The following is a 22242-nucleotide window of genomic DNA, read 5'->3' as shown; positions in this document are numbered from 1 at the left end:
TTGATAACCAATACAGGTATGATATGTTCTCCAAAGCCCTTGGGACCATCCAACCATGAACACCATAATCGTCCCACCACCAAGAAACGCCGCCCCGACCGTGATCCAATCGATTTGAAAGGATCCGGAGAAATAAAAAAGTAAAAATGAAAAATGAAGGATAAACTCCCGAAAATGCCTGTGGTTTTGGAAAATTGTTGCGCTGTTCGCTTCGCCATTGAAAAAATTGATTTCGTGTCAGAGGTCGTGTCATGTCGTGTCATGCTGCATGCAGCTTGCAGCTTACAACCCTGCACCACCCTCCCTCAGAAGTGGTGGTGGCTTGATGATGCCACTGTTGCCATATAAAAAATAAATCGTCGCGGCAGTTGAGTTGAGAGTAGTACAGTGAGAGGAGTGCATTTGCTGGACAGAGGGAAATCAGCCCATGGAGAAAAAGGCGTCCTCGTCCTCATCCCATTCGGCATAGGTGCTGGCTGCGCCTGGTGAGTTCCAGTTGACAGAATCGATAGTTTCTACGGCTGCCGCTCCTGGCGTAAAGGGCGGCGGCTGTGGCGAGGAGAAGGAGGAGGGTGAGCGCGTAGTAGGAGTAGAAGCAACGGTGTGGACTTCGTTGATCATTGCCTCCTGCCGGCGGACCTCGGCCTCGGCCCGCTGCGTGGACAGGCGCACCGCCTGCTCGAGGGAGGCGTAGACCATGACGGGGACGGCGAAGCCGCTGCTGTAGTCGATGACCTGGAAGGGCTCTGCCTCGTCCTCGGGCGCGCTCGAGACCGAGGAGACGACGGACCCGCAGTCCGAGAAGACAGATCGGGTGTCGTCGTCGTCGTCGTACTCGGAATCATCATCGTATGACTCGTAGGCCTCGTCGTACGACGCGAGTGTGGAGGAGGCGGGATAGCGGCTGTGGGGAATTATGGGCGATGAGGGGAAGGAGTTCGCCAGCTGCAGCGTGGGGGGAGGTGAGCTCCAGCGGCTTTGTGACGAAGGACTTGATCACGACCTGGGCCGGGTAGTCCTGGAACTGGTGGGAAATGGCCATGGTGTTTGTGTTTGTGCGTGCGAGAGAAGGCGGTTCTTTCTTTGCGCGGGCGTGAGTGTGTGAGAGAGAGAAAGCCGGTCTAATCTGTCTGTTCGTTGCAACGACGACGGCGACGGGTCTCGATATTCGGATGTCAGGTAAGAGTTGGTTAAGAATGAGTCGTATGTATGGCAAGTAAGGTTTCCTGTCAAAAGTGTCGAGAGTTCTGCATGTCTCAGGGGAGGGGATAGACGGGGAGAGGTATTTATGAGGGTTGGTAGGTTGGTAGGGAGCGAAAGCCTGGCTGCAAGGAGAGCCAAGCAGCAGGCCGAGAAGCTTATATCCAGCCAACCACGAGTTGAGCTTGTTGCAGGATGGGAAGCAATGGGGAAGCAATGGAGGCCAATTGGCCTATGAGATCAGATGACGGTAGCCGTGTCACCACCTTGCTACCGCTATAGTAATGGTAATGCTGTGTGAGGCTTGCTGGTATCATGGGGTTCTCTCGGCTTGGCAAGTGGGAGGAGGCTGTTCGGCATTACGAGCAGCCCCGGGCGCTGATGCGGATGATCAGGCGCGGTGAGCCAAGCCCGTGATTCGACGATTATTGTTTTTTTGTTTTCATTTATTACTTTATTTAGCTCCTGTGACATGACAGCTTTTCTCCTACTGCGACGGTACTGTTGCCTGTCTGTCTGGCATTCCCGCTGCCGATCTTCGGTGTGCAGCAGCGCGAGAAAAAGACGACATCCACCGTCCCGCCCTTAGGTTAACCTTAGGTAGCAGCAAATATTATGGAGGGGAATGCGAGATGGGAATTGGTCGCAGCGGTCGCGCCCACTCTTGGCACTGGAGTTATTGTATCATAAGTCGTTTGCGCAGCGGAACCTGGCAGGAATCCGGATCAGGGTCCAGGGCATTTCTGCAGAACTTCTGGGCACTTCTTAGCTTATTTTAGCATGGCGGCGTAGTACCAGCACCGGTCGGGCGTATCAAATCTCGCTCTGCCTGCTGGAGTTTGCTGGAGACGGCGACTGGAGATACTGGAGATGTCCTGCTGGTGTGGGTGGCTCCCGAAAGCAAAGACGTTCGTATGTCTGTGCCCGATAACGAGAGATTGAGACATGTCTTGTGCAACATCACAACATCACTGCGCCCGCCCGCCCGCAACACCCGCAGCGCCCGCCATGCCGTACCATGTGAAAACGCACACACCCAGCCAGCGCCCGATGACGCACCAAAACACCACCAGAGCCGATGATGACCGATGATAGCCCTACCAACTCTGGCTTTTTTTCTTTACTGCGCTTTTCTTCTCGATCAAATGTTTTTTTTCCAGCTGGCCTTCGATTCGCTCGCTTTTAAACTGGGAACTCGGCATCTTCGCGCTTATCTCTGAAATAACGAAGCCACGAGATATCGCCGCTACCGAATAAGTCTGGCATTGGTTGTCTTTCTTGGCGCGTCTGCCAAGGCAGGCCCTACCTCTTCTGTACTACTTATTACCTGCCACGAATATTTTTCGAAAGAGTACGGAGTAGAAGACGCAGATCCATTCATCGTCATTATCATCACACAGCCCCTCGGGTTGCGTTTCGAAACGGTTCGCTACAGAGGCCAGATGCCAGAGGGCCAAGAAAGTTGATATTGGACCGCGCTTGGCGTTTTGAAATTCGTCTGGCCCCCGGCAGTTGAGATGCATTCCGACTATTGGAAGCAAGCGATATGAGCCATTCTAGACCATGTAGTGACGCCCCAAAACATTGGCTTGGCCTGTCTTGGCGGTGTTTTGGCACGGGATCCGCATCCCACGGTAGATCATCTAATTAAAGAAACCAGCGAAACAACAACAACCCGCGATGTTTGGGATATCGGACAAACGGACTAGTAAGTCTTCGGGACTAAGGGATCCCCCGATCCTCCCCTTCGATGCGGAGGATCCTTGATGAAGCTCGACTCTGTCTCATGCCCGCGGGGGTTTCGATACGTGCACGACTTGATGATGTTGCATTAGGAGGGGGGTCTGACTTGAAAATATATACACATTACAACCGAGGAATGCCCTTGAGCCTCCTTCATTCTTGGACCGGAACAAAATGCGCCATGAGCTCCGGCTTCTTCCACATGAAGTGCATCTTGCATCCGGCAAGCCAGTCGTACCCCTTGGTCCGGTCCGCCTCCAAGACCCAGTCATAACGGTATACCAGCTTGGCCAGCGTGATGCGCATCTCCAGCCACGAGAGGTTGATGCCCAGGCATGCCCGCGGGCCAATGCTGAACGGCGCCGAGTAGGGTTTCTCCTTCTGCTTTCGCTCGCCTAGCCAACGTTCGGGCTCGAACGCATCGTGGGCAGGGACGCACCGCGGATCGCGGCCCATGGCAAACGGGGCTCCCGTGACCGATGTGCCCTGGGGGACGTAGTGCCCGTCCACGGACTCCCCGGGCGAAATGCGAGGGCCTCCCGTGGGCACGGGGGCGAACAGACGCATCGACTCCTCGAGGGCGGCGTTGAGGTACAGCAGCTTGGCCACGGCGTCGCCGGTGATGGCCTGGTAAGACCCGAAACTCGAGCGGACCTCCTTCTGTAGCTCCCGGAGCGTGGCCGGGTTCGTCGTCAGGAACCAGAAGGTGGCAGCTAGTGCTGTCGAGCTCGTCTCCGCGCCGGCGGTCAAGAGCACGTTGGCCTCGGACGCCAGCTCGGCCTCGCTGAGGTCGCCGTGCTTCAGGGCATGGTCGAAGAAGTCGTCCATGTGCGTGTCGCCCAGGTCGATGCGCTTGCGCACCTTCTCCTTGGTCAGGTCGGCGTGCTGCTTGTTGCTCGCGATGATGGCCTGGGCCGAGCGGGAAAAGTAGGGCACCAGGCCGAGCACGAAGCCGAGCCCCGGCATGCGCGGCCGCATCGAGTACAGCGAGGCAGTGAATAGTGAGTCAAGCAGGATCGAGACCCAATAGTGTGAGCGTGCGTCCTTGACGGCTCCGAACGGCTCTCCGAATGTTAGGTGGCCTATATATAATCGGTCAGGGCTGTGGCTTTCTCTCCATCATACCGTCGGGGCTCAAATACGTACCCATGATATCGAATGTTAACCACTCAAAAGCCTTGGTCACGTCGACGCCGCCAGTCGCGCTGGAACTCACCCGCTCGAGCTGGTCCATGAGGAGGTCGACGTACTCGTGGATGACGTGCTCCTGGTCACGCAAGGACTGCGTCCGGAAGGCAGGTTGCATCAGCTTGAGCTTTTGCGCGTGCTTTTCGGGGTCCATCTCGTACGCAATGTTCGAAGGCTGGCCGATGTCGTACATCATGGGATCCTTGGTGAACAGCTTCCGGGTCTTGGACGGGGCACTATAGATGTCCTTGAACGCTTCCTGCGTCACAAACGACAGCTCATTCGGGGCAATGCGCACCACACCACCTTTGTCCAATACGTTAGCAGTATGCTACCTCGAAACGTCAGACGAACAAACATGCCGTATCGCTTATGCGCATCCTCCATGACATAGGGCCATCGGCCTCCGACATACGTCCAGATATACCATAGCTATGTCCCTTTGTTAGTGTTCTGGGGGTTTTTAGGGGGTGTCCAGGTTAGACCAACTTCGGAAATGGCTGCTAATCTAGGTCCGGGGAACTTGGCCAAGGGATGAAACCAAAGCGAGTAGATACACCACGACGCCCAGTATACAGATAGCTAAGGTTTCTGGTTAGCCTGGCAGCCTGTTTACTACGACAGGAAGGGTGTGCGTACCAGAGACAGTGCTCCGTACGCCAGCGTTGTCCAGGCCATGACCTATGCAGTAAGTACTCTGCAAAAAAGAAACCCGCTCAGAAAGATTCCAAAATGAAAGACAACTTCCCAAATCCAATCGCCATTCCCACCCCCGGATCAGATCTGGTCTGATCTTATAAATAGCCGAAGCGGTGGGGATCAGCACGTTTTGCTCACGAGACGGGCATATCTGGGCGCGCGGGGTATGAGATCACGTCTCCCAGCGGGTTCTGGTTGCATGCACATTACGGTTGTGTATACCGCTATCTTCTATAAGGCCGGTGCTCCCATCGGCATCGTGCATCTAGGCGCGCGATATACATGTGAACTATGCCTTACAGGGTGCATACCGAACCTATCAGAGTGGGGTATAGAGCCCCGGGGATGTCTCCGCCCACTCACACCCGGGAGGCTGCTCCATGATTGATGACGATGATGATGAGGATGGTGGTATCGGAGGCCCCAGATATCAATATGTCTGCTCCTTAAGGAATACTTCGCGTAATCTAGCTGTATCATCAGGGCCTCATTGGCTACAGCAATGTTTGTTTGCCACGATAGTTGGGGCGCGGGGAACCGACCAAAGGCTGCTTCTTGAGGTCGCTGGAGCGAGATTGGTATGTGTACCGGTATGCCAAACATGGGGCGGCAGTTTAGGATGGGATACTTCGCAATCCATGAGCGTCACGAGAGAGGCCAGAAACACGCAATTGGTTATATAGGGTTTGGTTGGCATCAGGCTGACCGACGGCTTCAGTATCCGGCTTCTTCTCTTTCCAAGCTCTAGCCGGGCATCCACTCCAGATGCAGAGCCTCCCGAATTGGTCCAATACACCGCAGACCCATCGAAATCACCATGCAGCAACGCTTCAACGCATACTCGACCAGATGCACATGAGTGGCAACCTCTAGACTTATCGAAAGGGGGCCTCCATTAATTTAAACAACAAACATGAATCATTAGGGTAGGGTGAGATCTCCCATCCTGACTAAGTATGAGTTATTTGTGAGTTAAGTGAGTCAGCCAGAGCCCTGGCGGCATATCTTTCTCGTCATGTAAGTTTCTTGTGGACCGATCTACACCCGCACTATCTCATCCCATCTCCTCATTCCTCCCCGCGGCCCCAGTTTCCGGTGTATGATATGTCAGTATATATGCGAGTCTTCATCAGAGATCGGGGTGAGTCCATCTCCGTATGTAATATAGCATTACATGTGACATATGAAGGAAGAAGCATCGGCGCTTAGATCGTTTTCGTGAGATTTCACAAAACCGCCCAGGAACAGTTGTTGCCTAAGGGGTATGTATCCTCGTGGGGCTATGTGATATGCTGTATTACCCTTCAAGATAGGTAAATTCGGCCGGATGGGGAGAGGAAGGACCAAAGAAGACCAACTCAAAGACAGGAACCTCATCTGAAATGCATGGAGAGACATGTGCTTATTCAAAACATAAACCCCGGCATGAGGAGTCACCAAGCTACGCTCACAGTCTTTCCTTACAGGCACATCTGGTATATATATATATACACATTGAGTCTCGACGAGATGGGGAGCTCATAACACACCAAACTAGAGGCTAAAACCTGGCCCCTCTATGTCGTGGGAGAAGCCAGCGGCAACACCTACAGCCATCATAGCTGCACCTCGTCTTTCGATACTTTCCGGTATGCATTGTGGTGATGGCGTGATTTGTCCCAACTAGCTGTCTAGCTCGCTTGATGATCGTCAACATTAGTACTCTTGCACGGAAGGGACGTGAAGACTTGGGGAAGCACTTGGTGTTCATTGTGAATCCATCAGGCCAAGCAGCATCTTTACGCTGCCGGCGGTTCTGCCTCTACTCGTGGAAGGGCATATATGAGGAGAGACTCACTGTGATGTCCATGTTTCTAGGGACCGTGGCTTCCACATGATCTATTTATATGCGCATCTGGAAGGTCATGCATGAAGTCGCCCTTCGGCGAGCAATTCTTCCATTAGTTTCTTAACACGCAGAGGGCAAGAGGAAGGTGACAGCAGCCTTGTCCAAAGACACAGTGCCTTTTTCCATATTGAAACCGGCAGGATGATAGTCGCACGCCACAGCACAGTGTGGTGTTGCTCATGAGACCCGATCTGCATGTCTAAGGACTATCTACCGGGCGTTCCCGTCCATCGCGAACCTTGGCCGCCCAGTAGCTCCCAACCAAGAGCAAGTCTCTTCCAAAGAAAGGACCCATGCAATCATCATTACCGTCATGGAACGTATGATACCTGGGCGGTTCTCTCGCGACTTACTTCCCCATCTGTTACGAAGTCACGCGAGCAACCGATGGCAGCAGTAAGCTGCATCAAAATCAGACTGTCATCCAGTTACGGGAAATTGGGAAGGCTAGAAGCAAGGGGAGATATCAGGGGGTACAACTTATATGCAACAAACTTGAAAAATTACCAGATGAGGCAGGATCGATATATATATTTCAGCCGTCATAAAGTCTGACGGGTGATTGCGGATGCGGATGCACTCAGCCAATGGGGTGTCGTACGTATGCCATGAATCAGTCGATTCTTCTCAGCCCTAGTTTCTCCTGAGCATACTCGCCCCGGTACAGCATGCAGTTCAAGACCTGGCGTCTCGGTAATAGTACACTGTTGCATCTTTTCATTTGGAAATAACCGGTGATGGGGTGAGGGTATAGACATAGCCTCACTGTTCTGTCTTGGGCCTGCGCTGTGTGACGACCCATTGTCAATTTACTTCGAGCCACATCAAGCTTGATGGTTTCTTCAGGGAAACTCGAACTCGTACTCTTTCCGGACTCTTTCTGTTTAACTAGTCTGTTATAAGACATGATCGTTACGTCTGGTTTCTCAGGGGCCTCGCTATAACTTGGCGACTGCCTCACGAACAACATCGACTTCGATAAGTCGACCACAATAGCCAGGTCTCCACACAGCCCGAGCTTTGGCCCCCGAACAATGGGGTAGCAGCACTAATACGAATGGGATAAAGATGCAGGGAGACGTTAGACAGCAACTTGGCCGCCAAGTCCAATGATCTGGCATTGCTGCAAGCCCTCACACAAGCCGGGCGACAGTGACCAGGATGAGTATGCACTGGTGGATCATCGCGACCATCCGTGCCTCACCACCGAATATAAGCTACCACCCAACCTCGCAACATCAGCCTGAGGCATTGGAGCCTTCTGTGGAGATGTTGTCGATGATATCGGGGTTTGGAGCCAGATAGGTGACAGTATCGTGACATGTTGCAGTCAAATTGATGCATGAACATTGTGTCGGAGGAACAGGGCTTCTCACTTTCGAGTCTGGATTTGCCGAGACGCGCACTTTTGACGAGTACTTTGTCCGTATAATCATTTTAGTGGCCACTTGCATAGCCCCCAAAGACGTGGCTGTCCCAAACACCCGAATTTTCTTCTTTATATGCCGCCTCATCATGATACTCCAATCCTAGCACCACACGAGTCGGCTTAGACAACATACTGCCCGATGAGGTACGGGTACATGGCTCCCTCAATCCTGGCCCAGACTCTGGGCTCTTCAGTGCAATAAAACGTATCAGGCAGTGAAGCTTCGCTTGGGGCTCCGGCACGTAAGGAGCACATGTCGACGGCCCCTGGTGGATTTCCTCGACTGCTACTCCCGCATGTCCTAATGTAATCCTGGCTGCGTATAGCTTTCCCATGGTACCCAGAAGCGAATAGAGCTTGGCCGTATGCTGCCTCCCGCATTCCTGCACATTCATTTGCACTGCCCCCTGAATTTGCGTGTGCTTCGGATAAAGCCACCAGAGAGAGGCCCCCGCTCCATGTACTCGGTAGCTTCGCTGCTGGGTCGAACGACATCCAAACAAGGACCTTAAGGGAGTTGCCGGCTCCCCCAGTGGCGTAGATAATCGATCGCTCGTCATTAACCGCCTCGATATTCCCTTGATGATCCTTGGGGTTCATAATGCGAGATATCCGTTCCAAGGCTGGATCAGAACAGGGGTTCTCAGGCTCTTCTGGCCACATGATGACACGGTTGTACATCTTCTCTTCCTCTCCATTTCCCCCTAGCCTCCTGGGCGCTCGAGCTTGTCGACATTGCCGGAAGCTCTAGACATTTCATTGCCATCTTTTGCCAGCCCGTATACGTAGTCGCTGCGTGCATGCCGCTGATGGCGAAGGGTCGTCCACCAGATCAAGGAATGTCCCACAAGAATAGAAGTAAGAACGGAGGTGGGTTTTACTCAGGCCGAATATTGTACCATCATCCCCAACGTGGACACCGCGTGGCGGCGTAGAGTCGGGCGCATGTAGTTCGGGTTGCTGCTCGACTCGAGCAGTCTTGTCAAGGGGTCGTCAGGAAGATTGTTTTCAATGTTGTTTTCTACTTCCTCCTCGGCTGACCCTTCGCATTCGTCTCGAAAAACAACGTTGGTTGTATAGTAACTTCGTCGATTTCCAAACTGTCCGGTCAGCCATTCCTTGCGGGACTCTACGATTCTCACTTGTCCTGTTGTTTCGTCCTTCTCGAGCTTCATAAAGCCCCATCGATCGTCTATAGGGCCCTCGTCATGTTGCCTTCGCCAGCTATCCCGTTGCTTCATAATCTGTGTTTTTTTCAGGGTCCGGCTCGTCGAGGCGGAAACGAAAGCAGTAGTAGCAAGAGGTCCAGTCAATCTCCTCTACTTCAAACGCTGTTTGGTTCGACAATCCGTATAGATATCCGTCGATAATTTCAAAACAGACTGTGGAATCGATCTCGTAACCGACAACATTGGCTAGATGAATCTTCCTTCTCGACAGATGGCGCTCGGTGAGGTCGAAAACCCGAAGGACCCATTTTCGAAAACCATCGGGCCCATATTCGGAATGAGTACCATAGTAGAGATAAGATTTGCTGTTTCGGACGAACAATCTTACTGTAGACTCGAGAAGAATTGCACCGACTAGTTCCTGTGTTTCTGTGTTGAGAATCAAGAGCCAGCTTTCCGGATCCGGGAGGGCGAAGGAGAAGAGGCAGCTTGTGATTCCTTCGGCACTATGGATGACGTGAAATGTGTATTCGTGGCAATTTTTGGACTGTGGGACAGCTTCGGTTGTCAGTCTGGGGATGTCGACTACAGTTTCTCGGCCGGACGGGTTGTGTAGATCCAAAAATCTAAGCCATCTTTGTGTCTCATCCTCGTACACGTAACACAACTTGCCGCTTGAGTACAGATATGAGTCGGCGAGCCCGACCATAGCCACGATATAGGGGCGAGCTTCTGCTATCGCCCGTCGCCTTTTGACCAATCGTCTCAGCGCTCTTGCGTAGCGGCCGTCACGCACTGCTTGCTGCGCCTCCAAAGAGCAAGGTGCTTTTTCCTAGATAAGATCAGTAAGCTGCACCCGATTGTCCCGACCGAACGAGCTTACACAAACGATGACCTTACAGAAGCTGTTTTCCGTGATGAGGTACTGGAAATGCCGACAGCAGAGGGACAAGTCGAAAACCTCTTCAATGGTGAGGCCCATGGCAATGTTGGCCATCAGCTCGTAGGGCAGCTTTTTCAGTCCTGAAGAAGGTGGCCAGACCATCAAGGCACTACTTCTCGACGAACTTGCGTCCGCACCTGAAGTGGCAAGCCGCTTCATCTTGCTGGAAGAGACCAAACCCGCGCACCGAAGCCAATGATAACTGGTCTGAGTTCATAGCGAGGATCCGTATAGCTAAGCTGATCCTGGACCAATCAAGCTGGAGTGGCCAACGACCAAAGTAGTAAGGGTGGCCTGATAGGGTTGCCTGGGGCGGTTCCCCGACTGCCTTATTATACCTATAGGATCGTATTTGCTGGGAACAGGCTGAGGAAGCCTCCCCTCCTGACCAAAAGGCCAGGGCGGCGGATTGTCCCGATGAGGCTCCATTGATTAAACGCAAATCCACATTGCGCCTTTCAATATTTGTTTTCGGATCGGTATACGGCCCCCCTACAGCCTTGTTTGCCGACATGTGTTCAATCCGCAAATCTTATGAAGTCAGGTCTCCCATGGATGTCTTAGACCTGTCAAAGTGCAAATGGCCTGGCTGTTGGTATGACTAGATGGTATCGTGCAACTCAGCACCTAACCGAAATGAAGGCGTGCGGGTTTGACTGGGAGGAGAAGGGGGACGAACACATCAACATTGAAAGCAGCGAAGATGGGCCGCAGAGCCGCACCAAGAAATTAAACTCAATTCCTCGGGCATCGTGGTGTGGATTTTGTTAAATGCATCAACACAAGGTTGGGTTGATGAACGACACCATCAATCATCACTCGCTGCAGACGCCTGGAAAGTATATCAGGGTACATGGGTACATGTCTTGACTTACACCCCCAGCACTGGGGAAGGAGCAGAGCCTCAAAATTCGGGGGTCGTGGCTTCCCCCCATCCCGTTGGCTGTTTCTGCCCCCTTGCCTCGAGCTGATCCTACCCATGTACTTACTATCAAGCCCATTCGTACCTTCTTGGCATAGATGGCAAACAGGTAGATATTTGCTCACACTGTATCTATTCGACTTGCATGTGGTTTCTTGGGTAATCTCATTTTGAGACTCCGACATCATCTCGCAAAATTGGTATTTCTTGATCCATCCGGACAACGCCCCTCCCCCCTATTCAAAGCTTGCCTCAGGGTTGACAGGTCGTCGTTCTTCCTCAGTGCTGATATGGCTCTCCTTGACATAACATGATGTACGCGGCTCAATCTCACTTGAGCCGCATGCATGTATGATTTTGGTTGCATTCGAGCCTTGACCCTCCAGCCCTGGCCACTTCATTTGCCCAGCCTTTCCTACGAAAGAGCCAATGGTTTTCTACAGAACGCTGCTTTATAGACCAATGGCATATTCGATTATCGTCCAGAGTAACACCCACAGCAGGTAAGCGTAACAAACTACAGGTCACAAGGCTGTCGTAATCGTTGGTGTTTAGTCTGCCAACATATCGTGCCTGACAGGAGACAAGGCTCAGCCTCACAGCCCATTGCTTTGGTGAGGCTGCGGGAACAGAACTGCCAACACCCTCTAGAAATACTACTCGGGTATGCAGACCGCCTGTGCCACATCATTACGAGCACTTTGGGTATAGCACGAACGCAACATTGAAGCTGAACTCGATACGAGGCTCGAGATCGCGGCATCCGCACTCAGGCCAATACGGGGAATGCTCATATCAGCATTCAACCTCTATTTCAGGGAATAATGTTGTATGACAAAGACCCTAGTACCATCAGGCAAAATCGGGCCGTAATCATGCAATCTGAGCTGGAAATACATGCTCGATGGTTTGCTTGGTTTGGGGGCTGAAGCGTCACATGCCGACTCCAGGTTCTGAGAACCGAAGCATCACTACAGAGCCTTATCAATGACAACCTGGGTTTCATCCAGTTGATATCAGCTCAAGCGGAGAGGCCTCGGAGGAGCGGCCCCTACGAATCAAAAACAGAACTGAATGGTAGCCTTCAAGATTGCTTCTGTCAAGTCAGGACATGCTCGCCGGCACCACCTTTGGGCAATTGCCTTCTGCATCAACATGAAAAAATACGACGTTTTGCTGGAGCTGAGGCCGGCACCAATAGTAAGCGGCTCGCAATATACTACCAAATTTACCCTCTAAGAGGAGTGTAAGACGTTTCACTGTCTGGCTCCAAAGCAAGCCAGTGGACTTACTTGGCAGATCACATGTATATCAATTACCCGTTTCGAGTAGCTTTGCATCTCTTGTCGTTGAAATCTTGCTAATATCAGGAAGACAGGCTACTTTGTAGGGGATATAGGCCTATCAACCGGTCTCTGCACCCTTTGTATTCCTGGGCTTAGGGTTTCCAGCTCATATTGAGATGGTGTGCTTCCCAACTTGCATTGGTATACTATTGGAGAAACAGACCCTTTTGCCCGAGCCGAGAAACAGGGCGACAGGAAGGCAGGCCCGTCTGCCTCACAGTGAAGTGTGATGCTTGGATAGCCCATAGAAGAGCATGCCACGTTCACGCCCAGAGGACTGATTATATTCTCATCTTTTTCGTAAACCAACAGAGAAGCAGCATGGACCCTTGGGATCATTTCTATGGCTGCAGTTACCGCGCAGGACTACAGGAAGCCGCCAACGATCTGCCCCGGCTACTGCTGCAGATGCCGTGTCAATCAGAGGTCGGAGAAGCCTCTTCAAGGAAAAGATCGATCTCTACCTAGTCAGGCTTGTCCATCTCCCATGCTTATCTTCAGAAATCTCGGCTCTGCGTTGTCAAAGCTATTGCCCACGTCCTCCCAGCCGTCGCCCGACTGCTGCTGCGTATAACCTCACCTGCATTGATTATGGTGGTCATGCCTCAACGCAGCAGGAACCACGTGCACACAACGACTGCCGGTCGATCAACGTCGTGCAACCCACTAGCTTGTCACAAGACAGAGATGGGTTGTCGTTTGCTGCGAATTCAAGGCGAGGCTTGCCGAGACGACATATCTCCAACGGGCTGAAGCGGTATTCGAAGCAGTGGTATTCGATATATACAGTACTACCTGACACAGCAGAAACCTTGCTTCTAAGGGGTTTTGTGGTAGACAGGTTGGTGAATCGTCAGTTGGCGGCGTATCGAAGGACCCTGATCAACGTACTTCTTTCGTGTGGCTCCAACAAACCTTTGTACATCGAGTAATAGAGTACATTCTATACCAAGGGTGGTTCTAGGTATTTGGTGACTCACAATATTGTCTCCTGATTACTCATCTGCAGAAAAAACATATACGTGGAAGTTATATGAGTAAATACACAGATGAGCGATCAAGTTACCATCCGTTACTCATCATGGTGGGGCTATGTAGCTCGAACTTCAGCTCTCTTTGCTGGTACGTCATTCCGTAAGCCATGAAAACTGACAGGAAGTCAAACTGCCCAGTCGCTTAACACATTCTAGACCCGAACCCCCCTTGACGATGGGAGGATGTGGCACTAAGGGATCTGCGAGTGATGGGAACGTTGTTTACAGGGAAACTCAGTTATAGTGCGTTTGCAGCGGGCCTGAGTTACCAGTAAATCCCTAGAGACGACGAGACCGAAACGAGCGCGCGTGCAACGTCGGCAGGACCGGACAGAATGGTGGCGGCCCTCACCGCGCTCAATAGAGCCTGCAGTCGACTGCTTCGCTCGCCGAATACGGCCCTCTTCGCCTCCGCTCGCGCCCAGCAGCCATCTGCGCGTATCCGACAAAACGCCATCACTGCGCCATCGAGATTCCCCGCCGCTGTAGCGCAACGGCAGAGCGCGCACGCGACCCCGCGACGACTCTTCTCGCAAACGCGGCGCCGACCATATCAAAACTACCACAACAACAACAACCCCCATGACCCCCACGAGCGCCTGCGCAATGCGAAGCCGCTGTTCACCGACGGCGGGCTCCGCGGCTTCATCCGCTCGCCGAGCACGCACACGGTCGCCGCCCTGGCCTTTCTCGGCGCGGTCGGGTTCTACTTCTACAACCTGCAGACGGTCCCCGTCAGCGGGCGGAAGCGCTTCAACTGCTTCACCGAGGAGTCCGTCGAGGCCGTCAGCGAGCAGCAGGTCAAGCGGATCGAGTGGGAGGTCGAGCGGCAGGGCGGCCGGTTCCTGAGCGACTGGGACCCGCGGACCCGGATGGTGAAGAGGGTCATGAGGCGGCTCATCCCCGTCAGCGGCATGGAGGATTCGGACTGGGAGGTCCGGGTGATTGACGATCCACGTAAGATCGAAACAGAACCGTCCCTTGGGATAGTCGAACAGCCTGTATGCTAAGATATTACTCCTCTAGGACAAGCAAACGCCTTTGTCCTGCCGGGCGGAAAGGTTTTTGTCTACAGCGGCATCATACCCATCGCGCGGAACGAGGATGGTCTGGCTGCCGTGCTCGGGCACGAGATCGCACACAACCTCGCGCAGCACATCGGCGAACGCATGTCGGGGCAGATCGGCATCAACATACTGCTGGGCAGCTTCGTCCTGCTGACAGCTTTATGGGGCGGCGCTATCCTCGGCACGCAGCTGTTCGGCGGCACAGTCTTGGATTTGCTCTTCTCGCGGCCCATGGGTCGCAAGCAGGAGACCGAGGCTGACTATATAGGACTACTGATGATGGCAGAGGCCTGCTACGATCCCGAGCAAGCTCTCGGCTTCTGGCAGAGGATGGAGCACATGGAGCACCAACAAGAGGCGCCACCGGAATGGATGAGCACACATCCTTCTGTAAGTTGCCCTTTTCTCTCACTCGAAGAATCTACTGCTAACCAACATGGGGATCACGCAGAATCATAACCGGATCGAGAAGATAAAAAAATGGCTACCTGAGGCAATGGACAAGCGGGCGCAAAGCGATTGCTCCGGCACGGCCGCTTTCGCCGACAGGTTCAGAAGGGCTCTGGCGCAGGGCCTCATAATACCGGTACAGTAATAGGCATCATTCAACAGTTTTTTCTTTCAAACGTACATATTGGTTAGACGTGGCGTGATGGCGAAAGCATCCGTCGATATTCGTTCGACTTTGAATATACCCAGCTCAGACCATCATCCCAGGCTGTTAGTTGTCAGATCGCAAGTAGACCAATGCATGATTTCGTAATATCCGTGGAAACCGAGCAGCCGAGAGATTCCCGATGCGCGAGAAAGCTTGTTAAATTAGATACCACCCGAGACAACGGTCATGCTTATTGTTGTAGTTTGAATGTTATTGCCTACTTTGCCCTAAGAGAGAACCTTGTGATGGTGCGAACCTATAGCGATTGGTTACATGTAGTTAGTACCTGCATATGACATTGATATAGTCCGTAGTCCCCTACGGACAGACTTAGATCCAGTGTTTGGGGCGAGCAGCCACTGTCGCAACTCGGCAACCTTCCAATGGCGGGGCGGCCAAAGTGACGCATGTTGTTGCAGCAGCCCAGCCCAGCCCAGCCCAGCCAGGCCAGTCAGTTGCTAGGTTGCTAGGGAGTCATGACCCCCGACCCCGGTTTGTCCAACGCCCGTGGGCGGTCTACTGTGCCGAGGTTCATTTCGGCCAGAGTGGTTCCAGCCTGTCCTATCGCATCGAACGTGATTCCAAACGTCCATGTCTGGGGTCGCTCAAACAATCTTTGGACTTGACTCCTCAACTACCTGCCTACTTACACACAGAAGATACCATATCCATCTTTTACGAGTCAAAAGGAGGAAATCCCCTGACAGGCACCACTGTTGCAACTAGAGCAGAATCCAAAACCTTCTCCAGACCGAAATCTGAATTCATTTGACCAGCCAATCAAGCCGCGGGCGCATTTCCATTCACTCCTAAAAGCAACCAATATGTCCCAAACGTTCACGAAGAAGGATGTCGCGGCGCACAAGACCGACGAGCAAGGGATTTGGATCATCGTCGATGATGGCGTCTACGACGTAACAAGTGAGTGTGCAATGCGCCGAACCAGACCCGTGACAGTGGCAGCCGGTCTACATACGTTGCGCCGCTCCCGCTCCCCAAGGCAATAACAATACCCCTTAGCTACATGACGACGTTCAATGTTTGTTGATCTCGAGCGGTCGGTGACTGACATGCGGTGTCCGCCCTTGACAGAGTTTATTGATGAGCACCCGGGAGGTTCCAAGATCCTCAAGCGCATGGCCGGCAAAGACTCGACCAAGCAGTTCTGGAAGTACCATGGAAAGAGCGTGATGGACAAGTACGGCCCGCGATTCAAGATCGGCACAGTCCAGGAGGAGGCCAAGCTATGATCGGACCACATGCGATGGTTCGGCAGTCAAGGGGGAGGGAGGAATACCTATGATAGACAGAAGAAGAACAGGCGAAATGCATTGCTGCTTGTTTTCGGGTGCAATATCAAATATACATCTTAGAGACGCTGTCCATTTTATTGTTGTCAAGCGGTATCTTTCGCAAGCGCTTCCTAGGCTCCCGAGTAAGTGTGGAAACACGATAGAATGGCTCCCCACATTCAGACAGATGGGCCGCTTCTTCCTTGTGATCCATAAAAATAAATAAAGATAGGATTGCGGTAAGTCGGAAAGGCGCTTTTGTCGGGGAAGCATGCAACGGTGCTGCTGGTGCTGCTTGCAAGAATGCAAGTAATACAGGATAAGGAGATATTGGGTAGATGGCGGTCGCCAATCCCACTGACGTCCATCTGCCCTCATCATTGCACATGCCATGCAGACCTTACCGTACATACAGGTAGCATCCGCTGGCTGGTGTGGCATGTGGTCATAGTTCGGCAGTACCGAGCCTGACCTCTGCTCACGACGGAAGGTCGGGAGCAAGCGTGACTCCCAAATCGCCAAGTCTGGGGTCCCAGCCAACTGATTTGGGGAGGCGCCCATTGGCTTACACCGTAGTCTGCCTTTTGCGTTCCACCCCGGAGCGGTGACGTTGAGGCTTTTACTAAATGTTACCAGGACGCTTTGGGCTCGCGCGTGTGAGTGCAAGTATCCCCTTGGGGGGCCCTGGCAGCCTTGGGGCCTTGGGCCAACCGAGCTCGAACGAAATGCCTCTCAATCCTTTGCAGAATCAGGTGACTAAGGACAATGCCGAGCATTGCCCTTCTTGACCGATCCCTCGTTCGAGATTGAGTAATAAGCGGCTATCCCCTTTCCCTAGGCCTTTCTATTACCTTGGCCGAGCTTGCAAAGAGACGGCTCGACAGTGGTTCAGTAGTGCTCGATGAAGCTGCATCACAGCGTCGGCGTCCTGGTGAGGCAATATCTCCTCGAGCTTTTATCTATTTGTCGGTTCTGAGTCGACTGCAAGTCAGCAATTGACTCGCGAGACGAATCCGGCTCTTCCCATAGGGTAGTAGGTAGGAGGATGCTTGCAACAGTACCAGAGTGCACACACAGTATTGGTGTAGCAATCTTCTCCCCCGACACACCGAATCCTTACCGTCCGGAGATCCTACCCTAGATGGGGAAGACTTGTTTTTTCGGTTCTTTCTTGGAGTGGGAGTGCACGATGCATGCACGGCAAGGGGAGAAAGTGGTGTGTACTTGGTCAGTCGGCGGGCAATGCGAGCAGAAGCAGGTACCTGATATTGGGCAGGGGTCTTCTCGTCCCTCGACAATCAATGCTTGAGTAAGGTAGTGGATGGGTGTTTAACGCTGTATCGGGAAGCTACTAGCTCGGTTGCCAGGCTGCGTCTTGGGGGCATCCCGCGGTAAACAGGGCCACAGGGCCAACAAGGGCCTCCGAAGAGCCAAGCTTCTGTACACGTAGTGAGGGTTTGCAGCTACGGGATAGCAGCCGAGAAGTTTGCATCTTGCCTTGCAATATTGCGCTGCAGCTGGCGCCCCGATAAAGTGCAGACTTAAAGCTGCGAGCCTGCAATCCTTCAACATTAAGAGGCCGACATTCCATTAACAGCAAGCAACCTGAGCAAGCTTGCAAGGCGAACATGCAAGCTAATGCTCGACCCTAGCTCGTTCTAGCGTCATCACCGTGCTAGGCTAGTGGACACTGGAGCTGTGGAGCATCTTTTTTCTCGGACGGCTGGGTGCTGGGCCATTTGCCAGCAGCAGCAGCAGCAACAGCAGCAGTTTATCGTTCTTTTGCCCTGTCAATCAACACATCTGCTGGACAGAACAGAACTGGAGCTCCGCCGTCTCCGTGCTGCTAGTCCCCTTTCAGATTCGGAGAGTGGGTTCACAGTCCTGCGCGACTTTTCATTGCCTACATCCATCGCGAGAAAGAAAGCTGTCGCTCTCCTGAATCCCCAAAGGAGAAGGAGAAGTAGCAGAAGCCATTGACCGTGCTGCGATTTGGAAGAAGCTTCGTCATAAGATCACGATATCCCCTCGATCATCGACAGCGAGCTCGGGCCCGGCCCAGGTAAGCTATGGCGTTTCCTTCTCCCACAAGCACAGTCGTTCCCTCTGCCAGCAGAGCTTGGGTTTGCCGCACGGTGGTGGTGATATGCCCATGTTATGGCTTGTTATGGAATGGGTTACCATCTTATGGTGACAATAATTCCCGCCGTCACTCCATTTCCCGACTTCTATCCATGTCCATGTTATCCACCCCACGAGCGATCTAGCAGCACCCTGGCCTCTGCTATGCGCCGTAGTGGTGCGTGGGACGCTGCCGAAATTCGCGCAGGCGAAAAAGACGAAAAAGAGCGAGAAGAGGCCTGGCCTGGTATGTATTGTTGTTAGCTACCTGTAGTGGTTTAGTTACTTTGCCTACCTTCAGAGCTGCGAGCGCGCGCGAGGCAGAGCTTGCCGTTTCCCGTAATAGGTCAGCCAAGCTTTTCCTCGTTGATCTCTCTGACTCGGGCCTTACATATTGTTTTGCTCCCCGCTAGCTACATTGCATCTTCTTCCTCTTCTCTTTTCTCTCTCTTCAACCGCTCGTCCTTGAACAAATCTCCCCGATCGTTGTGTGTTCGCTCAATACTTCGACAATTTTTGTCAAGGCGTGTGTCGTTCGCAGCCCGCAACTCCAAGCTCTGATTCCATCAACACAACAGAAGAGCCCAGCTCCTCCACATCAGACGGTACGATACGACATTTTTCTCTTCCCATTGGCCTCTATCTGCCAATTCAACATGCATGCGCCCAAACCCAAAATCCCAATTCCGCCGCAACTGCTCGCCGACCAACAACGGCCTGCCTTCGCATCTTCTTTCATGAGCCTTGTGGGGCCATTGAGGCCTTACACGCCCGGGAAAGATTACGACGGACCTGCCGTCGCGGCCGTGTTGATCTGGTAGCCAAGGCACTTGTGTGTTAGCCACATGCGGCTTTTTCCAAGTGGAAGGTTACTACCGCGGGCTTGTGGAATGGCGAGAACCCTGGCGTCAATCGGCAGATAGTCTGCTCTAAAACATGGTCTACATTGCTTGCATCGATCTTCATGCTAAAACTTGTCTCTTTTAGACCTCAAAATGCCTGCCATCAGCAACACCATTGTCGCCCGCGAGGCCATGAGCCACATCGCCAAGCGCGAGAACTGGTAAGTTTGAGACATTCAAATCCACGACAAAGTATCTTTGGTTGCTTTCTCCAGCATTCAACCGTGCTGTCTCAGGGAAACGACGTGGCCAAATCTTGAATGATTGCTAATGGGTATTCATCTAGGGCGAAGCAAGAGGCCGGTGTCATCGTCGTCTTCTGTATCGTCTTCATCGTCGCAGTTGGCTTGATCGGTCTCTGGATCAGCAAGTGCCTTGCCTCCCGCAAGGCCAAGAAGGTTGCCGCCTCCAACTCCGCATAAATACTGGCTGGGGATAGGCGGTGATGGCTGGACGAGCATGTTGATGACGGAAAGGAATGGATGATGGGAAGACCTTACGATACCACCTGCGTTCTTCGATGAGCGCATTCACCCCCTGGACACCAAGGTGTTGGTCTTCTATTAAAGCCACACCATGGCACGAGCAACCAAATCTTTCAGCGGTCGAAACAGACGATACCACATACCGTACTGGATCTTCAGCAAAGTTCGGGTCAACTGGCAGCTACGCGCCCGTTTTATTATGCCAAATGGCAGATTTTGGTGGAAGGGGGTAGCATCGCCTCAATTGGTGCACATTTACGTTGTACTCTAATTTCTTTAATGATGATAAAAGTCAAGTTAAACCACCAGATGTTCGTGATTGTCTGCATGGCGAAGCACTCCAGTGGGTCTCTGTCTAGATATAAGCTGTTGATGCACCCCGGATCTTCACTTCTTGGCATGTTTCGTTTCCGAAAGAATACAGGGAGTCCCCCTAATTCTATTCGCTAGCGAGGTTTACGTGGGACGGGGCAACGAATCTTAGCAGTTGTAATGTAATGAACTCCTGGAATTCTATCATGAATGTTCACCCTAGTAGAGATCCAACTTTTCTAGGTGAATCAACCCATTGGCAGGCTGTTGAGAAGCAGTCAGCAAAGCGATTTGCGTGAATGAATGGAATGCCCATCCATAGGGTTGACATGTGTGAAACTTACAGGCGAGAACTGCCGGAGCTTAATACCAGCGCTCCGGAAGACCTCGGCGGTCTCCCCCGTCCATGCTGTAGCCCTGACTGTAGACAACCTCGCTGATGCCCACCTGGACGATCTTGATGGAGCAGGTGAGGCAGGGGGCAGGTGTTGCAGTAGAGCACGCTGCCATCGCGGATGCGCTCGCGACCGGCCTCGAGCAGCGCGTTCTCCTCGGCGTGCAGGCAGAGGCAGGTGGCGAGGGCGGCGCCGGAGCCCATGCCGGCGTTGCAGCGGGCGCAGCCGCCCTCGCCGCAGTTGCGGATGCCGCGCGGGGTGCCGTTGTAGCCGGTGCTGATGACGCGGCGCTCGCGGCCGACGAGGACGCAGCCGACGGCGCGCTTCATGCAGTTGGAGCGCTGGGCCGCGAGCGAGGCGAGCGACATGAAGTAGTTGTCCCACGAGGGCCGCAGCCGCTCCGGGTTCGTCAGGTCGAGCTTGCCGAGGGTGGCGTACAGGTGCGCGAGCGAGCTCGACGTGTTGAGCAGCCGCACCGTCGCGCGCGAGATCAGGGGCAGCACGCCCGAGGCGCCCGAGTAGAGGTGGTCGTCGGACTCGGCGATGAATTCCTCGAGCGAGGAGGCCGTCGGCGGCGAGGAGGACGAGGCGGGGGAGGAAGAAGAAGAAGAGTGGGAGCTGTTGCTGTTGCGGGCTTGGTACCGGCGCCACCTTATCACGATGGGCGCGTCGACGCTGACCAGGATGAAAAAGGGCCGGCGGGAGAGGACGTCCAGCACGGCTTCGTCGTGGATGTCCGTCGTCACCCAGCGGGATCGCCAATACTTGGTCACGAAGTCCAAGAGGTCGGTTGCGGAGGTGAAGGAGTGAGCAGGCGGTGAGGCTTTGCCCCGTACCGCAAGCTGGTTTGCAAAGCCATCGTTCTGCAAGGAATCTGATGATACTGATTCCTCGGCAGGTTCAGAGGCCGGGGCTGTTCCATTCGAGACCCGGGGGACTGAGAGATGCAGCCTCTGGAAGCCATGGTGCTCAACCAGGTATTGAGCCACTGTGCTCTTGCCAGCGCATTTTGCTGTATATAGGATTAGTAAAGAAGTATCCCAAAAGAAGCAACTAGGAAAAGGGGTTGGCTGTCATGTATGAGACTTACAGCCACAAACACCGAGTAACATATTGGACAAATGAGTATCTTCTAGACTATACTTGGTCAATACTGGTTGCCCGTTTGTCTACTGTACCTCGAATTCGCCAACAAGGGGTCTGCTATCTGGTTATTTGCTTATAGGCAGGTACTTTGATTCAGGGTAAGACAGCTGGCGATTTGCATGTATCAACCCAACTGATCTTCGAACGGGCCTAGGTAAAAATTGGATTGGCGGGCGGGCGCGTCGCGTGCTGGCAAGCGGGCAGCTGCTGGCGTAGCACTACCGCACTTTAACCGACCCATCTTCAGGCTTGCTGGGCATACACTTGCGACGCCTAAACCATTTCAGCTCAGGCACGTGCAGG

General features: G+C 53.2%; 7 protein-coding genes across 7 annotated transcripts; 3 read left to right on the top strand and 4 right to left on the bottom strand.

The window, feature by feature from the left end:
- Nucleotides 1-420: 420 nt before the first annotated feature.
- PG997_004646 (uncharacterized protein) lies at nt 421-1042 on the bottom strand (the record flags this gene model as incomplete). The annotated part of the gene is made up of 2 exons (XM_066808961.1): nt 421-834; nt 875-1042. The coding sequence occupies 2 exons, from the start codon at nt 1040-1042 to the stop codon at nt 421-423; spliced, it is 582 nt and encodes a 193-aa protein (XP_066672579.1).
- Nucleotides 1043-3096: 2054 nt separating this feature from the next.
- On the bottom strand, nt 3097-4809 carry PG997_004645 (uncharacterized protein; the record flags this gene model as incomplete). Its single annotated transcript, XM_066808960.1, has 5 exons — nt 3097-4025; nt 4090-4437; nt 4467-4563; nt 4621-4713; nt 4771-4809. 5 exons carry the CDS (start codon nt 4807-4809, stop codon nt 3097-3099), a joined length of 1506 nt encoding a protein of 501 aa, XP_066672578.1.
- Nucleotides 4810-8267: 3458 nt separating this feature from the next.
- On the bottom strand, nt 8268-10418 carry PG997_004644 (uncharacterized protein; the record flags this gene model as incomplete). The annotated part of the gene is made up of 4 exons (XM_066808959.1): nt 8268-8894; nt 9047-9391; nt 9531-10148; nt 10200-10418. 4 exons carry the CDS (start codon nt 10416-10418, stop codon nt 8268-8270), a joined length of 1809 nt encoding a protein of 602 aa, XP_066672577.1.
- Nucleotides 10419-13896: 3478 nt separating this feature from the next.
- PG997_004643 (mitochondrial metalloendopeptidase OMA1) lies at nt 13897-15223 on the top strand (the record flags this gene model as incomplete). Its single annotated transcript, XM_066808958.1, has 3 exons — nt 13897-14518; nt 14588-15018; nt 15080-15223. 3 exons carry the CDS (start codon nt 13897-13899, stop codon nt 15221-15223), a joined length of 1197 nt encoding a protein of 398 aa, XP_066672576.1.
- Nucleotides 15224-16110: 887 nt separating this feature from the next.
- Nucleotides 16111-16536, top strand: PG997_004642 (cytochrome b5; the record flags this gene model as incomplete). The annotated part of the gene is made up of 2 exons (XM_066808957.1): nt 16111-16207; nt 16379-16536. 2 exons carry the CDS (start codon nt 16111-16113, stop codon nt 16534-16536), a joined length of 255 nt encoding a protein of 84 aa, XP_066672575.1.
- Nucleotides 16537-19694: 3158 nt separating this feature from the next.
- Nucleotides 19695-20023, top strand: PG997_004641 (uncharacterized protein; the record flags this gene model as incomplete). Its single annotated transcript, XM_066808956.1, has 2 exons — nt 19695-19762; nt 19888-20023. The coding sequence occupies 2 exons, from the start codon at nt 19695-19697 to the stop codon at nt 20021-20023; spliced, it is 204 nt and encodes a 67-aa protein (XP_066672574.1).
- A 715-nt stretch (nt 20024-20738) lies between these two features.
- PG997_004640 (uncharacterized protein) lies at nt 20739-21905 on the bottom strand (the record flags this gene model as incomplete). Its single annotated transcript, XM_066808955.1, has 2 exons — nt 20739-21805; nt 21884-21905. 2 exons carry the CDS (start codon nt 21903-21905, stop codon nt 20739-20741), a joined length of 1089 nt encoding a protein of 362 aa, XP_066672573.1.
- Nucleotides 21906-22242: the final 337 nt, after the last annotated feature.

Source organism: Apiospora hydei (genome assembly GCF_038363865.1).
Source record: "Apiospora hydei strain CBS 114990 chromosome Unknown utg000004l_segment0_segment0, whole genome shotgun sequence".
NCBI lineage: Eukaryota > Fungi > Ascomycota > Sordariomycetes > Amphisphaeriales > Apiosporaceae > Apiospora > Apiospora hydei.
The sequence above is the reverse complement of the archived record's forward strand: the minus strand, read 5'-3'. Positions and strand labels throughout refer to the sequence as shown.